At 38.9% G+C, this 23,025-nt stretch overlaps 1 protein-coding gene across 1 annotated transcript in view; it reads left to right on the top strand.

Moving 5' to 3' along the window:
- The window catches only part of TPRG1 (tumor protein p63 regulated 1), a 110,823-nt gene that overhangs the window by 87,330 nt on the left and 468 nt on the right, over positions 1-23,025 (top strand). The window contains 1 exon segment of the mRNA XM_060009962.1: positions 10,881-11,034. Coding sequence (XP_059865945.1) covers positions 10,881-11,034 — 154 coding nt within the window.

Genomic DNA, 23,025 nt, shown 5'->3' with positions numbered 1-23,025 from the left:
TAAAACTATGAAATTCAGAAATGTAGACTAACGAAAGGAAAAAGCAGCGGCCAGATCAATCTAGTCTGAGGGATGAATATTTCTGTTGTGTTGTGATTTGTATTTTTAACAGTAAAGACCATGGGTCTATTCATTTCAAAACTGGCTGGCCATGAATTACAAGGTGGATATTGTGAAGGCAATGGCCATGGTTTGGACATGGACTCTATTCTTAAACAGTTCCAGTTCATCTGATGATATAAGACAAATATTCAGAATACTTTCGTGTTGGTGAAATGACCACACATGCTGTAAGATAGGCTCAGCAAGTTGAATTGTTTGGTTGGAGGCTTGAGGAGTTCTGGCTTTGAATATTGGAAATGAATGCTAGGACTCTGCTGTTTGAGGGCTTGAATGTCATGCTGGGCAAGTGTTTCGAATTTGATAGGCATCTGTAAGTGCCTTTAAGTTTCTGAGCTGGCTGGATCAGTACTGTGGAGAAAGGCAGAGGGTGGGTTAATTTAGATGAAGAGAGAGTACAAATGAAAATGTGAGCTCCAAAATGACTGTCTTTCTCACTTTGTCCAGTTTACCCTTCCCCCTCCCTGTGTCCACCTAGAGGAGTGGGATAGGGAGGGTGGGAGGGAGCTGCAAGAGGGAGGAAATATGGGGATATATGTTTATGTACAGCTGATTCACTTTGTTATACAGCAGAAACTAACACACCATTGTAAAGCAATTATACTCCAATAGAGATGTTAAAACAATCAAATAAACAAACAAACAAAATGACTGTCTTTACATTGGCTCACTGGGGAATGAACGACTGGTTGGGATAAATGTCTCTTTTTTTTATTGATTGATTGATTGAAATATAGTTGTTATGTAACATTTTTATATTGTAAAAATGTTGTGCTACTTTCTGCTGTACAGCAAAGTGATTCAGTTGTACCTATATATACAAATCTATTCTTTTTCAGATTCTTTTCCATTATAGATTATTACAAGATATTGAGTATAGTTCCCTATGCTATACAGTAGGTACTTATTGTTTATCCATTTTATATATAGTAGTGTGTATCTGTTAATCCTAAACTCCTAGTTTATCCCCCACCCTTCCCCTTTGGTAACCATAAAATTGTTTTCTATGTCTGTGAGTCTATTTCTGTTTCGTAAATGAGTTCATTTGTATCATTTTTTTAGATTCCACATATAAGTGATATCATATGATATTTGTCTTTGTCTGACTTACTTCACTGAGTATGATAATCTCTAGGTCCATCTGTATTGCTGCAAATGGCATTATTTCGTTCTTTTTCATGGCTGAATAATATTCCAGTGTGTGTGTGTGTGTGTGTGTGTGTGTGTGTGTGTGTGTGTGTGTGTCTTACATCTTCTTTATCTCTTCATCTGTTGATGGACACTTAGGCTTCTTCCATGTCTTGGCTGTCATAAATAGCACTGCTATGAACATTGGGGTGCGTGCATCTTTTTGAATTATAATTTTCTCCAGATATATACCCAGGAGTGGGATTGCTGGATCCCATGGTAACTCTATTTTTAGTTTTTTAAGTACCTCCATACTGTTCTCCATAGTGGCTGCACCAATCTACATTCCCAACAAGAGTGTAGGAGGGTTCCTTTTTCTCCACACCCTCTCCAGCATGTATTATTTGTAGATTTTTTGATGATGGCCATTCTGACTGGAGTGAGGTGATACCTCATGGTAGTTTTGATCTGCATTTCTCTAATAATTAGTGATGTTGAACATCTTTTCATGTGCTTCTTGGCCATCTGTATGTCTTTTTTGGAGAAATGTCGATTTAGGTCTTCTGCCCATCTTTGTTTGGGTTGTTGTTGTTGTTGTTTTTGATATTTTTTGTAGTTTTGAGTGTGCCTGTCAGGGACATATTTTCTCACTTAATTAAAGCACTCCCCACTGATCCTCCAGTAGCTTCTCATTAGCTTTTTCTTCTTCTTCTTTTTAAAAAGTATTTATTTATTTATTTATTTATTTGGCTGCACTGGGTCTTTAGTTGCGGCACACGGGATCTTCGTTGTGGCATGCGGGATCTAGTTCCCTGACCAGGGATCGAACCAGGGCCCCATGCATTGGGAGCATCGAGTCTTAACCGCTGGACCACCAGGGAAGTCCCATCTTAGCTTCTATGTTAGGATTAGGCTGCTCCAGACCTTTCACAGTCCTGATCAACCACCTAACCTCAATCTTACCATTTATGTAGCCTTCTTCTGGCCTGTCTCCCACTACCCTGCTGACTCGTATGTAGTCAAACTGGAAATAGATAAGAGCATCATAAAAATACAAATCATGACACATACACTGAATTTCTCTGTTTCTCTCCCCAACCCCAACCCAAATGAGTCTTTGCTCTCATGATTTCCTCTGTCTTCAGTGCACTTAATGCTATTCTTTTTCAATCACCTTCTTGACTTATCAAAGTCCGCATATCCATCAAACCCCAGCTAAAAGACCATCTACTTTACAAAACCATTGGACTGCTCTGAGTTTCTTGAAGACTTGTTATATGTTCTTCAAGCTCTTTGCATGGTACTTGGTACAGGGTTGAAGATCATTAAACATGTGTTAAATAAACGAAACCTTCTTTGATTCAACTCTAAGGGATTGTTCCAACCTCTAAGTCTTATTTACAATTTTATCCAGAGCAATTTCTCTGGGCTTTATAGAGGAATGTTAATAGGGATTTGCTCATAATGTTGACACTCAAAGCAATTGTTAAATATTGTGGGAGTTACACTCTAAAAGGTTTGAAGGAAGGATCAGAATATGAGGCTCCTTGTACAGAATATCATAACGCCAGTCTACCAGGGTATGTCTCTAAGGAGGACAAAATGTCATGTCATCTTCATCAGTGGCAAGCAGGTTATCATTTTTAATCCTGGGATCACAATTTGTTTCATTCTGACAAGCATGGAGCTCCAAATGACCTTCTAAAACATGAGCATTTAGGTGCCCAAGACTAAAAGAACCATACAGTTTCTTCTCCTTTATCTAAAACTTATTTGCCCTCAACCTTATGGGATTAGCTTTCCATTTAAGTGGCATCTGTGAAACCAAAGCTTTTGCTATAAAATGGACACATTTCCCTTTAGGAAAGGGACTGAGAAGGGTTTTTGTTTGTTTGTTTGTTTGTTTAGTTATTTGCCCATGACTCCAATAGTAACACATTCCTAGTTAACCTGTCAGTAGGAGTATAGAAATAGCAAATTAGAAAGAAGAGCTCTGGAGTCAGGAGTGTGGATAGCAGCAGGAAATGACAGCCTGATGGTGAGAGAAGAGAGAGCTGTTATAAGAACTAATAAAGTTAGCAGTCAAGAATGTTTTAGAACTTGAGTAATAGCCTTACTCTTCATATACAACAGTTGGCTTTCTTAAAGGAAAACGTGAGAGGATAGGAAAGAAGTATGGAGGTTTAAGTATTAATCTAGGTACTCTTCTAAATTTCTGTCTCTGTTTTGGCAAAGTTAATGGGTGAAGGACATAGGACATACATGAATAATAAATCCCTTCCATGTCTTAAAGTCTGGGGTTCGTGATGATTTTTATTAAGCCATAAAAGAATTAGTTATTTTTAATATAAACTGTTTAAGAAAGTAAGAATGTAAGTTTTAAAATGATATCCATCCAAATAATCCATTCGTACAACTTCTGGAAAATAAAAAATTTCTGTATGTCATTTAAATGAAACCCCATAGTAGATAATCCTTGGCTCTTTCTGGTCAGAAATGCTGGATATGTGCATAGTTGAGTGTCTTCTAGAGGGTAACTAATCTAGAGCCTTCAGTATTTTATAAGAAGGGTGTCTTAGTCTTTTGGGGCTGCTGTAACAAAACATCAAAGACTGAGTAGCTTATAAACAACGAAAATTTCTCTCTCACAATTCTGGAATCCGGGAAGTCCAAGATCAAGGTGCCAGCAGACTCAGCGTCTAGTGAAGGCCTGCTTTCTGCTTCAAGTATGGTGCCTTCTCTCTGTGTCCTCAAATAGCGGAAGGGGTGAGGGACCTCTCTGGGATCTCTTTTATAAGGGCACTAATCCTATTCATGAGAACTCTGCCCTCATGACCTAATCACCTCCCAAAGGCTTCACTCCCTAATTCCATCATCTTGGGCATTAGGATTTCAACATATAAGGTTTGGGAGGACACAAACACTGTGAAAACATAACAAAGGGAAATGAAGATCCAGAGATAGTGTGCCCAGCTCTAAGCTACACAGAAAGTTAGCATTGGTGCTAGGATTAGACCCAGGTTTTAGTGATGCCAGTTCAGGAAACATACTGCCATAACATGCAACATGCTAAGGATGGACTCACATGGCATTCAAACTCGTAGGCATCCTAACTTGGTCTGTGAATTTATTTATTCATCTATCATCATTAAAGAAGGAATTATTAAGTGATTGCTATGTACCCGGCACTATAAGTGTCCATGTTTTTTACTTTATTCTAAGTATTTGCTGTGAGCACACACACACACACACACACACACACACACACGCACCAACAGCACTGTGAGCCATGAAATCTTAGCTCATCAAAGGTCATCCTTTGGTTTGGACCTCAGTCTTCTTCACCTCAACCCTGAATGTGACCACCTCAAGGACAAGCACATCTAAAGTTTCCCAAGCAGATCAACTTCTCCTTTAAGGACCTTCAGCCCTGGAGCTTCCATACATTTTTTCTGTTACCCTTTTTGTAATTATTCACCCTCACTTTCTCTGAGTTCTGCTTTTGTTTTCACCCTAGGTCTTTTATTCTGCCGTTTAAGATGATTTCTTCTTCTTCTAGGAGGAGAAAGGTCAGGTCTCAGCAGCCGTCTGAGAATTTCTCTTAGCCATTAAGTTATCCTTTGGCTTTTTGCCTAATAATATACATTATTAATGCACATTAGTTTGGTCTTTCTGCACAGATATTAATTTATTGGGACAGAAAAGGATCTTAGAGATGATCTAGTTCAACTACCTGGTTTCACAGAGGACCCTTGGAGCCCAGAGAGAAGAAAATGGTTCAAGTAACTCGGCAAGTGGGTGGCAGATCAATCCGTTGAATGCAGGCTTCCTAATGCCACACAAAGTTCCACCTCTGACACCACACTGCCCCTGAATTCTCTCTTTATAGACACCGCTGATCTGTTTTTAACTTTATCACTCACCTCTTCCTCAAGGAATGTAACTCACAGAGTTTCTTGGTTACCCATGCCAGTAAATGGTTAATCGCACTGAGTCCAAGGCCCTGGAAACTTCTGGGAGGGAGCCAGGTGAGCAAAGAGAGCAGATAAAGGCAGCACCTGCCTTGGGTTTGGAACAGCCTGGGGACACGGAGAGAATGTAAACACATTCTGCAAATCTTATTGTCTGACTCTGTGCCAGCGTCTTTTGGGTTCTTGTCATGGAAAATGTTTCCTCTGAGGTCATTCATTGAACAGAGGAGCACTGAATACCCTCCAGGGTGCCAACCCAGTCCCCCCTTTTGTCCAGGTTAAATAAGCAAGGGACTAACGTTTCATGGGCCTAGAAGGCCCACCTTTCAACAATACAGGCTGGGAGGTAGGGAAAAGGAGCCATTTAGAAAACACACTGTGCTGTTCTGAACTGCTCTCTCCCTCTGGCTGCCCGCCCTCCTCCTTCCTCCTGTGCGGCCTCCCTCTGTTTGCTCACCCATACTTACAAGCACACGCCCTGCGTTTAGAGCAAGCGTTAATGTCTGTGCTTCCTCGTAAATCTCGGTTTGCTGCCTGGAGCTATGTTTTTAATTCTGTGGTGGAGCTTTGAGAGTCGAGAATGAGTAGAAAGGAGGGGCAGCGGATGGATGTAGTAATGGGAGCTGCCATTGCTCCTTCCGGGGAGCTAGACTCCTCATTTGCTTCTTTGAACAGGTAGTTTATACCTCAGCACAGCATCTGCGAAGGCCAGGATGGAAGGAGAGGGGGCCGTCGTGGGAAAAGATGTTGGCTATCTCACACTGTGCAAAAGGATGCATGGCTTCTCTCCGAAGAAAGAAAAATGTGTGGAATGAGCAAATGAACCCAGACTGGTGACCGGCTGGCATATTTTTCTACTTCAGCTAAAAATGACTTCAAGGAGAGGAGTCTGACAGAAATAACTTTTGTCTCACAAAGTTTGTAATTGAAGAAAGTTTTCCCTTCATTGAACTTGAGCTCCTCTTTGTGTTGTTAAACCGTATTTAGTTTCCATGATTGGTCCTTTGGCACTTGTTTGATAGCTTCTTCTGTGTAAGCCTCATCGCTTCAACATGGCTTTGCTTTTCTGGGGTAGGAAGCAAATCTTCTACTGGGCTGCTGTGATGGTTTAAAGTAGTAATTGCTTGGGCCTTCCACCCTGCCAGCAACTGTATTTGAGTAGAATTTTGCATCTGAATCACTGAGTAAAACGTGTAATTAACATGACTAAAGGAAGAACTCCGGTCTTTGAAAATTCTGGTCCTCAGTTTATATATCTATAAAATGAAAGAATTAGAAACACACCTCTAAGGGGCCTTCCAACTCAGTCTAGGATCCTAAAAATCTCCAGCTATTACTATAAACCCTCTTCCTCTACCAAGTTCTTATGAGTCCTAATGGATCCTTTCTTTTACTTCTATACCTTTCTGTGAGGTTTTGAAATTTATCAGAAGTGAAGGGTACATTAACCTTCTTGCTTCCACTACTGTGACAATGGAGGCCAGATCCAGTTGGTGTCTTTGAGGACAGAAAGTGCGCACAAAATAAGTTGCAATAGGTGAGCTCCTCTACTTCCGTAATGGGGCCGTCAGGTTTCTATGTGTACCTGTTTAGGCCTGGGAAGCAGATAATAGTAAAATAGGCCCAGAGATCATTAGAGCATGGGCATCTGGAGTTCAGGGATTGGGCCTTATCCATTTCTCTACTCCAGATAACACACTGCACAGAGAATGTGCTAATTAAATGGTGGAATCGCAGATAGACAACTTAGGAATGTTTCAGAGAACCAGCTCTAAGGTGATTTAAAAGATCATTTTTAACCTATTATAAAAGTTTTACAGAACTAGGCTTATTCAGTCTGAAGAACAGAGAATTGAAAGGGTGTTTTAAGGTGAATGAGAGTCTCTCTGATGGATTTAAGTTTAAGCAGGAAATTATATACATCAATACATTGATGGGAAACAGAAGCTGAATGCATAAGAAATACCCTGGGACTCAGAATCAGATGAAAGAAAGGGATTAATAGGTGAAGCAGAACATAGAAGCTTCCAGCACCTCCTCTGTGCTAAAGATTTGCTCCTCTGGTTTTGTCTATGTCCAGAGATCATGGTGTTTATCCTCCCTCTTTTTATTCTCTTCCACTAGTGGTTCTTGACTTGATGATCTGATTAAACCTGGTCGTACTTTTTATCTTATGTCCTGTTAACTTCATCTATTTCTATCAAAAACATTTAAAAATTGCTTATAAGTGTTGAATAAAATGAAAAAATATATAAAGGCTCTAACAGTACCCAGTAAGCATTATGGTACATAATAGGGACTTAATGTTTGCTCAGTCGGACAGAGCCTTCCAGCATACAAAACATTTTTTCATTCATTATCCTCTTGTCCCTCACAAAATTGTTGTTACCTGAAGATGAGAAAGGTGGTGTGAAATGCCCAAAGACACAGAGCTAGCGAAAGCCAGGGTTTACACTCAGAGTATGATACTGGGAAGAGAGCTGCCAAAAGTCTTTCTTTGCTAAATAATTTGATTTTGGCATTCTTTACCTGGGACTATACTCCCACATTGATTAATTTGCCCAAAGCAGCTCAGCGAGAAAGACCCAATCTTCTTACCCTGACAACATAACATTTTTGTGATTTCCCCCTACCCTTCTAGTGCTAACTTATTTTCCTATAATCTCATAATTGCTATTGTTGAGCATATATAAAAATTTACAGTTCCTTTTGAGACAGGGATTTTCTTTCTGACCTTTAGCTAGGATCCCTGGGCAGGTTTTTTGCCCACAGATCATGGCAGGCTCCGTAGGGCAATTCTTTTAACTCTGTGTCTATTGGAAATAAAGCCGGCTATGTTGTGTAATGGCAGGAGCTTCACTTTGAATGTATTTTGTGACTATAGCCCAGGATGGTGAAAAGAACCCTAACTGAAGTCTTGAGAGACCAGGGCTCTCACCAGCTCAGCCCTGCCTGCTGCGATGCTTTGGGAAAGTTTTAGTCCTTCCTGAGTCTCAATTTTCTCATCTCCACTCATCTCCAGAAAGAAGACACCGGGCTATAGCTTCCAAGAGCCCTTCTAGCTCTGACATTCTACAGTTTATAAACCTTAAACTACTCTTCCTCCACATGGTGGCTGATTTGTGCTTTTTCATGTTTGTAAAATAGTGTGGTAGGTGCTGAAGTTTCTGAGGAGTGATGGGATCATACTGGGTGTAGGCTTTGCAGCAGCAGATCTGTTCTACTTAAGGAGGCTATTTTGATACCCCTAAATTACAGAAGCCATAATCCAGAGGCTTCTTAGGGATCCTGTATGTCCTTGACAGGGTGAATGCTAGCAGCATCATGACCATAGCTGTCTACACCATTTACACAGTTACCGAAGTCATGGAATATCACCACATCGAGACACCCTGAAGGACTTATGGGGAAACTGAGATTCAGAAAGAGAAATGAGCTTGCCTATAGTCGCATAGTCATACAGCATTAAGTGTCAAAACCAAGACTAACACAGCACTCCCTGACCTCCTGTTCACTGCATTTTTTACTCTACTCTTGTCACCTCGGATGACCACTCTCATGGTAAGCACGAGTAACTGTATAATAAAGCATTCCCAGTCATAAAGGGAACTATATTCTCTGCAGTTGCCCTAAGGAGACATTTGACAGAATATGATAGATTTTTATACGACTCTAGTACTAAAAGTTTTGCTGAGAAATACCACCTTAGTTTTACCTTTGGAGAGACTGCGTGGTTGTAGATTTCTCTTCCCATCTATCACCTTTGGAGCTCAGGAGAGAAGGTTGGCTAAGCTTGTATGTTTAGAAGTATACTACATCTCTGAGAAAGGGCATTGCCACACTCAAATTGATTAATTATTTAGAAATAGGGCCCCTCTTGAGTTTCATGCTTAAGCTTCATTTGAGGTTTCCCTAAAGTGAAAGATATAAACTGTATTTACTAGGAAAGCTATCTTGGAAGATTTTCATTGCCTTTGAATAAAAGCAAAATTGCACCCAGCACATAAATTGACATATGGAGCGTAAATAATTGTATCGTGCAAGTTGTTTTAAGGGACTCAAGCCAGAATGCTCCATTAACTAACATGCATAGAATATTCATTGAGCTTAGGGCTTATTACCAGGCCAGTGGAAAAAAAAAAAAAAGAATGAAGGAAAGTACAGGGTGGGAAGATAAATGTCAGTATAGCAGCTGAGAAAATGAAGGGTTAGAAAGGGAACTTTAGAGGTATTTATGATGTTTTTATTTTCCTCTCTCTTCTTTTTCTTTCTTTTTTTCCCCTTCCTTGGCAAAGGATTAAGTACAAAAAAGGTGGGTATCAGCCTTCAAATATAATCATCAAGAATCTGAGAACTGAGCAGCAGAATGAGCCAGACTCTTTTCTTACTTCTCTTTTGAAAGAAGAAGCTGAGGAATCAGCCCGTTGGGGTGTTATATGCATACGTGTGAGATTGTGTTTACAGACATTTCTACACGGATAAACATTCAGAAACCACAGTGACATTCCCAGAGGAATCCTGTCTTTAATACAGGAAGTGACAGCTTTGTGAAGGCGTCACAATTGAGCTCTAGTTTTCCCTTGAGGTCTGGTTCTTCCTTCTAGATCCCAGGATTTAATTTCTAGAAGAAACAAGACCTCTGTGATGTTCCATGGGTCTGCTTAGAATTACAGGCAACTTAGTTTTAAAGCTTGTCGACTACAAAGCACCTGAGCTAGGCTTAATCTCCAGGGACCTCTTTTGCATTCAGAGATGTCTAAAACCATAAACCATAAATTCTGATGGGTACACGCAAAAGCAGAGGCCGCAGAAATTACAAATTTGTTATCCAGTGTGGCCACATTCCCCTGCCACAACTTTCCTCCCATCACCACTCCCAAGCTGACTTTCTCTTGCTCTGTACTTGGGTTTACCAGATGACCAGGCTGGCGCTGTAACAGATGGTTACTGCCTCCTACAAAATGTGGGTCAGGACTGTGACCAGGCATAGTCTTCCTATGAGCTCTGACGTGTTTGTTGCTGCAATTTTGGTAGAAGGAATGTGTGCAGAGAATAGAGAACCATGAGATATAGAAGCTGAGGTCACAGGGTATTTTGAATTGGTCATCAACCCTCTTAAAGATCAGGCATACCCTCTTGGGAAGGTCCCAGTTCTTCCCAGTTCTTGGGAAGTCCCAGTTCTTTACTCAGTCATTTCTTGCTTGAGTTTACTGCTTAGTGGATACTGTAGTTGTAGTCATCTTCCTTCTCCTCGAAACTGTCTCCCATGTTGATGATGTCTTCCATGTTTCAGTTCCTGTCCCACCACCTTGACTCTTCCTTCTTCCTTCCTCTTTTAACTTTGACCACCAGAATATTGGCATGAGTTCAGTATCCATATTTCCAGCCATGGCCTCTGTCCAGAGCACCAGTGTCACATTTCCAACCAGGCGTTTACCCACAGAATTCTGAACAACATCTTGAACTCATCATGTTTGAAACCAAATCCACACTTTTCTTCTCACCTCCTAAATTTCCTGTAGCAATTTAACTAGTTGGTCAGCCAATTATCTCAGCATCAATAGAAAGGCTGACTGGGGCATTACCTTCCCTTCCCACACTTTTCTGTTTGTTTTAATCTAATGAAAATGGCTAATCTAAAGAAAAACTCCTTTCTTGCAGGAGACAAGGAGAAGGCCTTAGGATCTGCCGGGGAAGTCCAGAGCAGCAGTCACTATTATCCGGTTGGAACCCGTGGTCCACTGAGGTGCCTTATGCTACCTTCACTGAGCACCCTATGAAATACACCAGTGAGAAGTTTCTCGAAATCTGCAAGGTAGGAGACGGCTTGGGCATCACTCTCCAATTAGCTTTGTTGGTGAAGCTATGTGCTTTTAAACCAGGTATTGTTAAAAAAAAAAAATAAGATACAACCTGGGGTTTATATAGATAAAAACTATAAAAGTTTATAGGACTTTTTCAGTAAACAGTAGAGATGTTTTATATTTGAAAAAATATATATAGCAATATTTATAGTAACCATACCACTGCTGTTTCCTCTTTGCTAATCTCTGAGCAAAAATTGTAGTGTAATATTGTTTTAAAATTGCAGTAGTATTGTTTGTCTCTGTTTATTGCTTACAGGGTACATAAAATTTTCTGTGTATAATTAAATTCGAATTCTTTTATTCAAAGAAGGAATGTGGAATAGTGTGAAATATGAAGTCAGATATGGCTCGGTGGTCATGTTTAAGTCACTTTTTTTTTCTGGGACTTGGTAGTCTCATCTCTAAAATGGACACAGTGAACAACTGCCCTTCCTCTCAACCTCACTGGGCCATTGTAAGGTTAAATGGGATAAAGCATATATAAATGTTCTGTAAATCGTAAAGCAATTAAGAGTTATTTTTAATGCCTTTAAATTTCATCTCCCCGAGTAAATTTAAAATTCATCAGTGGCAGGGAGGTCCCCTTCTACTATTGTTTCATCTTCCCTAGGGAGACTTAAGCAGTCCTTGGACACTCTGAGTAGTCAGGAAGTGAAACAGCTGGAGCTGTAAATGCAGTGAACGAGCAACCTGTGTACTTTCGACAAAACCAGATGTTCACATAGGAGTGTGCTTACGGCCTAGAAATTCCTGCCTTCTCTGTTCTAAGTTTATCTTTATATACTGTCATTCACTTCAGAATAGCATAACTTTATTTGCTATAAATTCAAAACATGACAGTCTACATCTAAAGTCCTTCTGTGGTTGGATGGCATACATTGCATTTCTTGCCTTATTTTAAACACATTTATTCATACAAGTGAATATGTATATGTACAAATATTTTTAATTGGTAAGTTCCCTATTTTATGAAAAAGGATCTGAGGCAAAATGTATGTGGTTAGAGGCTAGATGGGGCCTCCGTTCCCCCTAACCTGTAGGTGAGGTTGGCTTGAATCCCATTCTGCTCTCAGCAAAGCTCAGTTGTCCTCTCAAGATTTATGCAGATGTCCTCAGGGGCTTCTGGTCTCCAGGTTTGCCTCTGACACCAAGCTCTTGCAGGCACTAAATTAGTTCTTTGTATGGATCGTTTTGCTAGTCTCCCAGTTATACTCCTAGTTCACAATACCTCAACCCAGGCATCAACATCAGCCCCTAGCCTGACTCTTAACCACCCAAAATCAACAATAACAAAAAACCAAAATGAAAACCAGAAAGAACATAACACTGACACAAAGGCATTTATGTGAGAGTAGACTCACTGAAGACTTCTGGGAGATAGAGTGGGAGTTTACATCAGAATAATGCCCCCAAATTCCAATGAAATATCTGTTCTCCTTATTGTTAAAAGACCTTATTAATAATAATGCTCAGATACGTCGCTTCATAATCTCCTCTCCATTTCTCTCTATCCTGCTCTTGTTCTTCCCCAAACTCCTGTTCTTTTTCTCTTTCTTATTAAAAGTGCAGTCATTTATCTGTTTCTTTTTTTAACACTTGTTAATCCAACTGAAAGAACTTAATAATGTATGTTTCCAAAGCTATTTCCTGCCTTTAAAGGAAAACTGGTTCTAATAATTAATTTAATATATATTTTGAAGTAGTAGTAATTCTTTTTATTTTAAGTCAAAAATAAATACCAACTGCCTGGGTTATTACGTCCATCACTTCCTCGGCAAAGTCTTCTCTTATTTCTCATATCTGGTGTGTTTAAGCACTTGTTCTCTCAGTGTCCTTTGCTGGAAGAAATTCAGAGTAAAGGATTAAAAAAGAAATTGTATGAACTACAGAGATATGCCACTGCATTACTCTAATACTTGATAGTGCTTTATTGTTTTTCTGCCATAGAGAAATAAAATTAAATAATTTAAAAGGAAGCTAAAAAATAAAATATCAAAAGGGGAATGGAAAAAAAGGGGGAATGGAATAACTGTTCCCCAAATGCCCATGAACACAATTAGCAGACTGGAGCATTAAGTTTTGCCCAAGACTTCCTATCAGCCAAGGCTAAAGGGGAAACTTGATGTTCACATAGCTCTCCTTGGATGGAAGAAAGAGCAACAGGGGTGTGTGTGTGTGTGTGTGTGTGTGTGTGTGTGTGCACATGCATGCATGGGTATGAGCACCATGAGGGGTTGGTTAGTTAGTTTGTTGGTTTCCAGTCAATCAAACTACTTTTTGAATCTGTTAAGTGTATTTTCTTTAAGGCTTTTCTCATTAAATTATTGTTTTAAAGTCTTTATTTCGTTCCTGAAAACAGTCTGGAACTTTTATTTGCCAAGCCATTTCTCAGTTAAAGGCCACCCCGAGTCCCAGCTCCCTAAGAAAACAAGTGATCTCAGTCTGGGATATGAGATGATGACTACTCTGATCCAGTTCTTTGTGTCTTGGTTTCTCTTTTGTTGTTGGTTTTTATGTCACAAAGTTATTTGTGTTCAGGACATTTTCCAAAATGGGCTTTGATTAATATTCAGTTTTATTAGTGTAAAAGTATAAATAAGAAGAACAGTAATTCTGGGGGTATAGAATCTTTTGTATGAATATTTTGACATAATAAGATTTTAAAAGGGTGATATAAACTAGTTTTTTCATTTCCCCTATGAATGAAATAGGAAAAAGTAGAAGAACACGGGGGAAATGCATAACTAAATAAAACACTTGAAGCAATTTAATTCAATTTAGCAAACCTGTTATGGCAGAGGAGAGGGAATCATGTACAGCTGAGATATCCACAGTCAAAAATTTCAAATTATTTACAATCTAATTGAATAACTTATTTTTAGAAGTACTTTTATAAAATTCATTTTTTTGTTTTTACTCAGTCTTTTCTTCTACAGAACCTGGACTCTCTCTATTTAACAAATGTTTTCCGGTACCTAAAATGTGCAGCTATTCTGACTGTTGTTAAGAATACAAACATAAATGAGACAAGATTCTTCCCTTTGTGGAAGGCATTGCTTAATAGAGGACGCAGATGAAAATGCAAAGATTTTTAAATAAGTGCTAAAGAACTGAAACAGAGTTTGGATCAGATGAAGAGAATTGGAGATAGTTGAAGGTACATGGAGTACCTTAGAGACAGACAGTTTAGCTGGAGTTTAATCCTGTATATTTCCCACCATAATTGTATTGGCTCAGATGATAGGTATAAGGACCTAAACTAAGTTAGGAGTGCTAGGAATGGAGAGAAGATGAAGAGATTTTGAGATATTCAGGGTATCAATGGAAGACGGTAACTGGCATGATATGGTAGGTGAAGGAGAGGAAGAAGTCAAAGATGACATGGTCTGGTTTGGGTAGGTGATGAGTCCATTAATTTGAATGAGGAAAACTGAAAAAAGAGTAGGTTTAAAGGTTCAGTTGAAGACATGCTGAGTTTGAAAGGTCCATGGAATGTGGGGTTGAGTTGGTTGCCAGGCAGTTAGAAATTTAGGTCTGTCCGAAGCTCAGGAGAGAAAGTTGAGCTGTTTATATAGGTTTCATACCACACAACACCGGGTCGAAGCTGAGTGATGGGGTTGATTGGTCAGAAAAGTACCTGAGGAAGAGGAATTAATGGAAAAAATTGCATTCAAATTCAAATTTATACTATCTCTAAGTCCTTCAGCACTGATATAAAAAAATCACTGTCAAATTTATGAAATACTAGGTCAAAATACATTACTTCTTTTACCCAGCTCACTAACTCTATATCACTTCTACTTCCGGTAAGTGTGATGGTCAAATGGCTTCTTTCCAGACATTCTTGCTTATCTCCAAGTCTTACCAACTGTTTTCAACTTGTGCGTGCACATACTTTGCATTACTCATATAAAACAGTTGTGAAAATAGGAAATAATATTTTTGGTATTGATTTTATATTACAAGACATAAAATGATCTCATCAGTTATGTAATTACACTTTATATTTATTGATTACAATTTGCACGTGTTCATGTAATTCAAGTAACAAAAACCCTTTGAGGGCAGGATGCTATCTCCACTTTAAAAGTGAAGGTACTTAGAGTGACTAAGTGAATTGACTGAGGTATTATAATCATAACTGTATTTCTACACACAATTTGCAAATGCTCAGGGAAATAGTTAAAAACCAGAAAGAACTCTGTGTGTGTGTGTGTGTATGTGTGTGTGTGTGTGTGTTTATTATAGTCTTTGCTATGATATAATATGATATGATACTTTACAACCAAGGTTAATTATTCTCAATTGTTCCATCCACTTTATATTTGCAACTTTTAGCATTATCTTTCCCCTTTTAACCATTTGTAACAGAATCAGTTTTGTTTGCCCAATGGGCAGCAAGCCAAACGCTTAGGTGCCCAGGTTTTCAGCAGAGAAAGGGTTTATTCACAAGGCAGCCAAGCAAGGAGATGGATGAACAGATCTCAAGTCAGCCTCCCCAAAGACAAGGGGCTTGGGATATTTATAGGATAAAGAAACAGGGTGGTCTGAGGCATGGGGAAAGGTGATTGGAGGCAAGAAAACACCGAGGTAATCTGTGTTCTGTGCGGGCGTATCGGATTTACATTCTTCTTCTTAGGGTGCTTATTCAGAAAATGATGGTGTTGGTATAATCTGAGGGTGGAGTTTTTGGCTTTCTGACATCGAAAGGTCTTCCTCTGGACACTTACACAGTGGAACGGTCAGTGGTCTCGACCAGTTTGAACTGGACAAGACTAGCTCCATGTTCCTGAAAAACAACTCAAGCCACCATTTCTCTGGCCACCCATAAGTTAGAGGCGTTATCTATAGGGGGCAGTTAAAGGAATCTTGCGATATATTCTCTAACCTACATGAAGCTTGGAGGGCATGCAATTGGCAGGAACAATTAAAGAGAGCTTAGTCAATGAAGGCAGGTTACAGAATAGTATTTATTAAGCAAGTTTTAGTTCAAGGGATCTAATTGATGACTGCCCTTGGTTTCACATTGTCTTGCTGGATTCTTAGACCGTGTGGAGTCTTGCTGAGAGGAACTAGTGATTGAGCTGTAGAGCTGTAGAATAATAGTGAATGGATCGTGGATGCTCTACAGCTTAATCAAAGTGATTTACAGACCAACCCTTTTTACTTTTGTCTGGCATCTTTCTCCTTATTTTCAAGGGAATTATGAAAGTGAACCAATGTTTTAGCAATCAAATGTAACTTTATATTCTTAACCCCTTGGTTTCCTGCTACATTAATTCAATAAATATTTATTGAATTATTTATATATTTTTTCTTTTAATTTTTTTTGGCCACGCGGCTTTTGGGATCTTAGTTCCCTGACCAGGGACTGAACCCGTGCCCTGGCAGTGAAAGCACTGAGTCCTAACCACTGGACTGCCAGGGAATTCCCTAACAAATATTTACTGAATACCTACCTGGCATTGAGTACTACGTGCTGAGCAATGCTGTAGATAATTGTTGGGATAGCAAGAAGAATAAAACAGATTTTGCCCCCAGATATTTATAGTGTAGACGAAGAAGGCAAAAAATGTAATTAACAAATTATAATTTAATATGCAAATACTGTTGATAGAAAGATTCAAAGTTTTTATCAGAGCCCAGCAGAGAGAACAGTTAAGTCCAAAAGTTAACAAATGTGATAACATTTGATGTGAAACTCAAGGTAAGAGTGATTTAAGCATCAAAGCAGGTGGTGAAAGACATTTTAAATAAAAGAAACATGATTAGAAGCTGCACATTACAGAAGTGTATAAAATGTTCTTGGACAAAGAGTCGTTCACTTAAGCTAGAGTTTAAAGTGTGTGTGTGTGTGTGTGTGTGCGCGCATGTGCGCGTGTGCACAGGGAGGGTTGGGAAAATGGAATAGGATGAGGATGGAAATTTGTAGGATGAGGATTTGTAGAAACAACCCTTTTGTGTAGGAAAAAAAGCTTTTGCCGCATCTTCCTTTTTCCATCTATATTCCTGAACATACCCACAGTCATGGTGTCTCTATAAAGATAATTCCAAGTAATACGTGCAAGGATGATATAAACATCTGTTTATCTTCTGTTCAGCTGTGTGGCTTCCCAAGGGCTTTCCATTGCTGGGTATTGGATGGACGTTTTACTCCAACATGCTTCACTTGCTGCATGGGGTGGCTGAAACCTGTAGCCTGAAGGCTTGGAAAACCTGCTCAGCTAAAGAATGTGGGCCTGCAGGCATGAAACCTGGTCTCTTTACCCAGTGTAAACAGGAAGCAAGTGATGGTTGTAATAAGGAAAACTGAGACTCTGGACAGTGAACTGCTGGCAGACAGCATCTGAAGCAAACCAGGGGCCCAGTCACTCAGCTGGTAAATAATCGCTGTAAAGTCAAGAAGAACATTACACACTCACACACACACACACACACACACACACACACACACACACACACGCACACACAGAGCTATACTTTACCCTAACCAGCACACAGACCCTATGTAACCGGAGTTGTTAAAACCTGACCCTCTGTTTTTGAGACTGGAATAAAAGAGAGAGCCAGGGGTGGGTGTATAAAAGCTTTTAGAGAAAAGTATGTGGCTGGTGGCATTCATATCAAATGACACCGCGTTCCTGTCACACAGATTGAGTTCAGGTGCTTGAAATGCTCGAGAGCCAGCTTGGGGACTTGGCCTTTTGTCTGCCTCCTTCAATGCACAGCTTGTCCCTGTCTTCACAGCCCCTCCTCTTTTTAAAGGGCTCACAGAAATGACTAGAAATGAAGTGCATCTGACTCGAATGAAATGCCAAGTTCACTGAGTATGAAATAGTGTCAACTTTTTCTTTCCAGCACTTTGATTCTGAGGCCACAGAGAATTCTCATGAAATAAAGCTTATGATGAGGACTCTGGGGAGGCATCCAGTAACCCAAACTGATATATATTGATCTGTGAAAAGGCATTCTGACAATCCAGAGAGTGTTGACCATGGAAATGTTGAGGTGAATTGATGAATTGCACCTTGGACTTGAGGAAATCATAGTTCGGTGATGACAGTGATGATGTAGTTAATGATTTATTGACAATATTCATTACTGGCAATAAGGCTTCCTTTAATGCTTTTGCAATATGACTCCAAATTCCAGCCTTATCTTATTCACCTTCCCCAACCCTTCCTGAAAGACATTAGCATGTGGGCACACACACATAGAGCTTATTACAAACCCTTTGTTTATTAAAGTTAGTTTAATCTATGTAACCAACCTATGAATTTGATGGTATTAATAGCCTTATTTTATAGAAAGGAAACTATAAAATTCAGAGAGGTTAGGTAACTTGCCCAAGGTCACACAGCTAGTGAGGGCCATATCTGCGATGTAAGAGCAGATCTGTTTTATCTTAATACTCATGTTACATCATGCTATATACTTCCTTTAGTTCAGTGGTTCTCAACAGGAGATGATTTTACCCCTGGGGCACATTGGCAATATCTGGGCAACACTATTTGTTGCCGTACCCGGGGTTGTGGTGACACTGGTATCTGGTGGGTAAAGCTAGGGATGCTGCTTAACTTCCTAAAATACAGAGGACATACTCCCCTGCAGCAAAGAATTATTTGGTCCAAAACAGCAATAGTTCCAAGGTAGAGAAATCTTGGATTAGTTGTATAGATGGCCAGCCATACTTCTGACTTTAATTCTTAGAAAACTGGATGAAATATTTGAGATGCATACATGAAATGCAACAGAATAAAAAATAATTTTTGCCTTGAGTATTTGGCGGGGCATTATGGAAGAGATAGGATTTGAGCTTGGTTTTGAAAAGTGAGTTTTTTCAAAACTCATTTTTGGTTTTTTAGTTTTTCTTGGTTAAAAAAATGAGCACTATAGATCTTTGTGGATTGAACAGACTGTCAGAGCTAGAGGTTCTTAGGCAAGCTTAGTACAGTGGGTTTTTAAAAAAATTTTTTTAAAGGAAAAGACTTTTAAAAATAAGATCTTACTCAGAACCCAAATACATAAAACCTACAAAAATTGAGCAGCTCTGATCGATGTGACTATAGGGACTGAAGCTTACCTTTTACCTTTTCTTCCATATCTTCTCCCCAGATCCTCAGGTATCTGTTGTTTGAATACTATTAATAATAGCACTTTCTTTCTTTTCAAAAGAATCCTGGTTTGGATGATAAATTATATGGTCACCCAACCTATGAAGAAATCTAGTGTTCTAAGGAACAAGTTATGAAAATTATTGAGTCTGATTTTTTCTCTATCCCTTTTGAAAATAAATTTTCATAATTTATTTAGAGGAACATAAATTTATTTAGAGGAACATAAATTCTTTCCTAAATATTAGGATTTCATTCAAATGCTTCTAGCAATGTACATAACTATAATATAGATATCAAAACCTGGAAATTAAACATTGGTGCAATACTATTAACTAGACTACAGACCTTATTTAAATTTCATCAGTTTTTTGTTTTGTTTTTCCTAATGTCCTCTGTCTGCTCCAGGATCCAATCCAGGATCCCATATTACATTTAATTATTCTGTCTCTTTATTCTGCTTCACAGTCTTTCCTTTATTTTCATGACCTTGGTGATTTTGAAGAATACTGGTCGGTTATTTTGTAGAATGTTCTCATTGTGAGTTTGCCTGATGCTTTCTCATGATTAGATTGAATTGAATTAGATTTTTGGGGGGCACAGATACTGCAGAAATGATGTGTCCTTTCACTACCTCTATTGCAGGCTCACGATGCCTGTATGTCTTATTACCAGTGATGTTAACCTTGATCACTTGTCTAAGATGGGGTATGCTATATTGCTCCTTTGTAAAGTTAGTATTTTTCCCTTTATAATTGATAAATATCTTGGAAGAGGTACTTTGATGCTCAACCCATATTTTTTGAAGTCATGGTTTCTGAGTGGAATTTAATATAGCCTTTGGCATCTAGGGAACTTTTATTATTTTAAAATAGTGCATATCACAGGTTTTTACAAAAGTGCTTTCTGGAGTCTATCATGCATATTAAAGAAATGGCATTCAAAGTCTGAAACTGAAGGGAATAGGACTAAGGAAGCTAAAATCGTTCTTGCTTGTAAGTGATAATATTTATATCTATGAATAGTATGCTTTAAAAATATTTTCGAGCAATGCACTTGGGTCTAATGAGGTTGATATTTACCATCGTTATCATTATTATTATTTTCCCATTTTCAGATGTGTAAACTAAGGCTCAGGGAGATTAAATGATTTTTCCAAAGTCTAATCATCAGTAACAGATAGGGCAAGGGAACATACTTTTTTCCCACTATATGCAGTGATGGAATGGACATGGTTAGATTGCAGTGAGTTCCATATCACTGTATATGTCCATGTAGAGGGGTGTGGCTTCTTGGAGAGGATGAGTGTAGGCAAATTAAACAATAGATGAGTGGCTGGAATCTATAAACCTAAGATCACTTCTGACCTTGATTATTCCATGTTATTAATTTATTCTTCCGATTTTGCTTTTCTCTCCTGGAAACTTAAGAAAGAACACTTATTTCTGACTTTTTTTTTTCTTTAAGATACTGATGATGTATTTTCTTTTCTTGTTTTTTATAAATTTTATTTATTTATTTTTGGCTGCGTTGGGTCTTTTGTTGCTGCGTGCGGGCTTTCCCCAGTTGCAGCGAGCAGGGGCCACCCTACATTGCAGTGCGTGGGCTTCTCATTGTGGTGGCTTATCTTGTTGTGGAACACAGGCTTTAGACATGCAGGCTTCAGTAGTTGTGGCATGCAGGCTCAGTAGTTGTAGCTCACAGGCTCTAGAGTGCAGACTCAGTAGTTGTGGCACACGGGCTTAGTTGCTCCGTGGCATGTGGGATCTTCCCGGACCAGGGCTCGAACCTGTGTCCCCTGCATTGGCAGGTGGATTCTTAACCACTGCACCGCTAGGGAAGTCCCCTTTCTGGCTTTCTTATCTAATCAACTAAAGAACTGGTGGAGTTTGCTGTAAGGGACGATGTCCTCCTTTCCAGAATCCCCAGGCTACATGACCATAGTTTGTTTCATTCAATGATACTAATATTTAGATCCATTCTAAGGTCTTAAAGAGGATGCTAGGCCTGGGAACTAGTAATAAGAGGTAACTTCTGTCTGTCTTTGTCACTATAGGCTCATGGAAAGCAAGCAAAATCCTACCTGTCTGTTGGATTCTTTAATCAGTGATATTTAGAAGTGAGTCTGTTTTTTAAATTAAGGTTTGACATTATCTAATTCGGTAAATATTACTTGAACTAAAGTAGAGGGACAAGTACCTTAGTTTATTTTGAAAACCCACAGATACTGAGGCACTCTAGCAAACTCTATGTTGTTTATCATAAAGTCACTATTTTTTTTAACTTCTGATATTATCCCAAAACCATAGATTTAAATGCATCTTTTCAAAAGAGCAAACTGAGGCTCAAAAAGCAGAAGAGAATTTACAATGTCACAGAGCAAGTAAATCAGCAGTTTTATTTGCATGGCTTTTCTTTCTTTCTTTTTTTTCCTTATAGGTTAGGTCAAATAGTAGTGATGGACATATTCTAAATTTTAGGTTCTTTTTCTTACCAACAGGGAAACTAAACCTCCAATGGAGAAGTGGTTGCCCAAGGGCAATTTGGTATAAAATTAAGAATCCAGGATAAAACCTATATTGAAAATGGGATTATGGGGAAAGACTACATTCTCATTCTTCATTGAATCGTCATTCTGTATTAGTCCCTCAAAGCCAAGATTGGCCTCCTCATGGAGAAAAGGAAAAACAATGGTGTCTTTATTGAACATGCTTAATAATTTAGATTGATATTGGAATATACTCTAAAAGTTTTAATTTAGACTTGTAAGCCAGTTGCCTAGGAAACATATTTGGATCTTACTGTGAGTAGGCCCTTATTCCTCATGTTCCTTTTTACCATGGTGCAGAAAGTGGAGTAATTCTGGACAAATCATTTACCTTCTATTAGTCTTGATTTCCAACACGGGAATGATGATACCTTCTTTGACTTACCTGATAGACTTATACTGGAATGAAATTATGGATATAAAAGAGCTTATTGGAAATACAAAGATATGAGCTTTTCTAATTCATTTCCTTCTTTATATCTCTGTTTGCAGTGCTCCCTGAATTACCCTCCTCTTAACCCAATTCAACTTGATTTTACCAAAAGAAGCAATTTTTTTTTTTCACTCATTTAACTTAAAGTTCAGGATAGGCTGATCCAGTAACCCAAATGGCTTTGTGAAGAATTACTCTCTCTCCATGTCTTAGTTCTTTCACTTTTGTTGGTTTCAGTCTCAGTCAGGTTCTCAACTGTGTGGCCAAAATGACCATGAATACCTCCGGGCTTGGATGCTATCAGATTCACAGCCACATTGGTCATGTGCCCATACCTGAATCAATCTCCTCGACCAGAGGAATGGATTCCTCTGATTGGTTAGGACTGAGTCATGTGCTAAAGTCAGCTCTGCTTAAGCTATTTGGACTAAATGGAAGAATGTGGTTCTGCAAAGGAAAATCAAGGTACTCTTATTGGAAGAAGAGTCTCAAATGGAGGAAAGGATGCTGGCTAGGAAAGAACAGCTGCTGACAGGCCCTCTCTAACCTCATTTCACCCATTGAAACCCTATTAACCCTTAAAGGATTGTCTCAAGAGTTTCCTTTTGAAGTCATTCCTAATCCTCTAACCACATATGATTTCTCCCTCTTTTGTGTTTCTTTAGCATCATGTGCCTCTTTTTGCTGTTTATTTTCGTGGACTTTGTACGATCATCACAAGTTCATTTTTTATGTTATTATAGTGTCACTTCTGTGAGGGCAGAGACTATATCTCCCTTGTCTTTGAATCTTCAGCAGTACCCGACTGGTGTCTGATCCATAATAGACTATCAGCAAATATTTA

The sequence above is a fragment of the Delphinus delphis genome, chromosome 4 (assembly GCF_949987515.2).
Source record: "Delphinus delphis chromosome 4, mDelDel1.2, whole genome shotgun sequence".
NCBI lineage: Eukaryota > Metazoa > Chordata > Mammalia > Artiodactyla > Delphinidae > Delphinus > Delphinus delphis.
The sequence above is the reverse complement of the archived record's forward strand: the minus strand, read 5'-3'. Positions and strand labels throughout refer to the sequence as shown.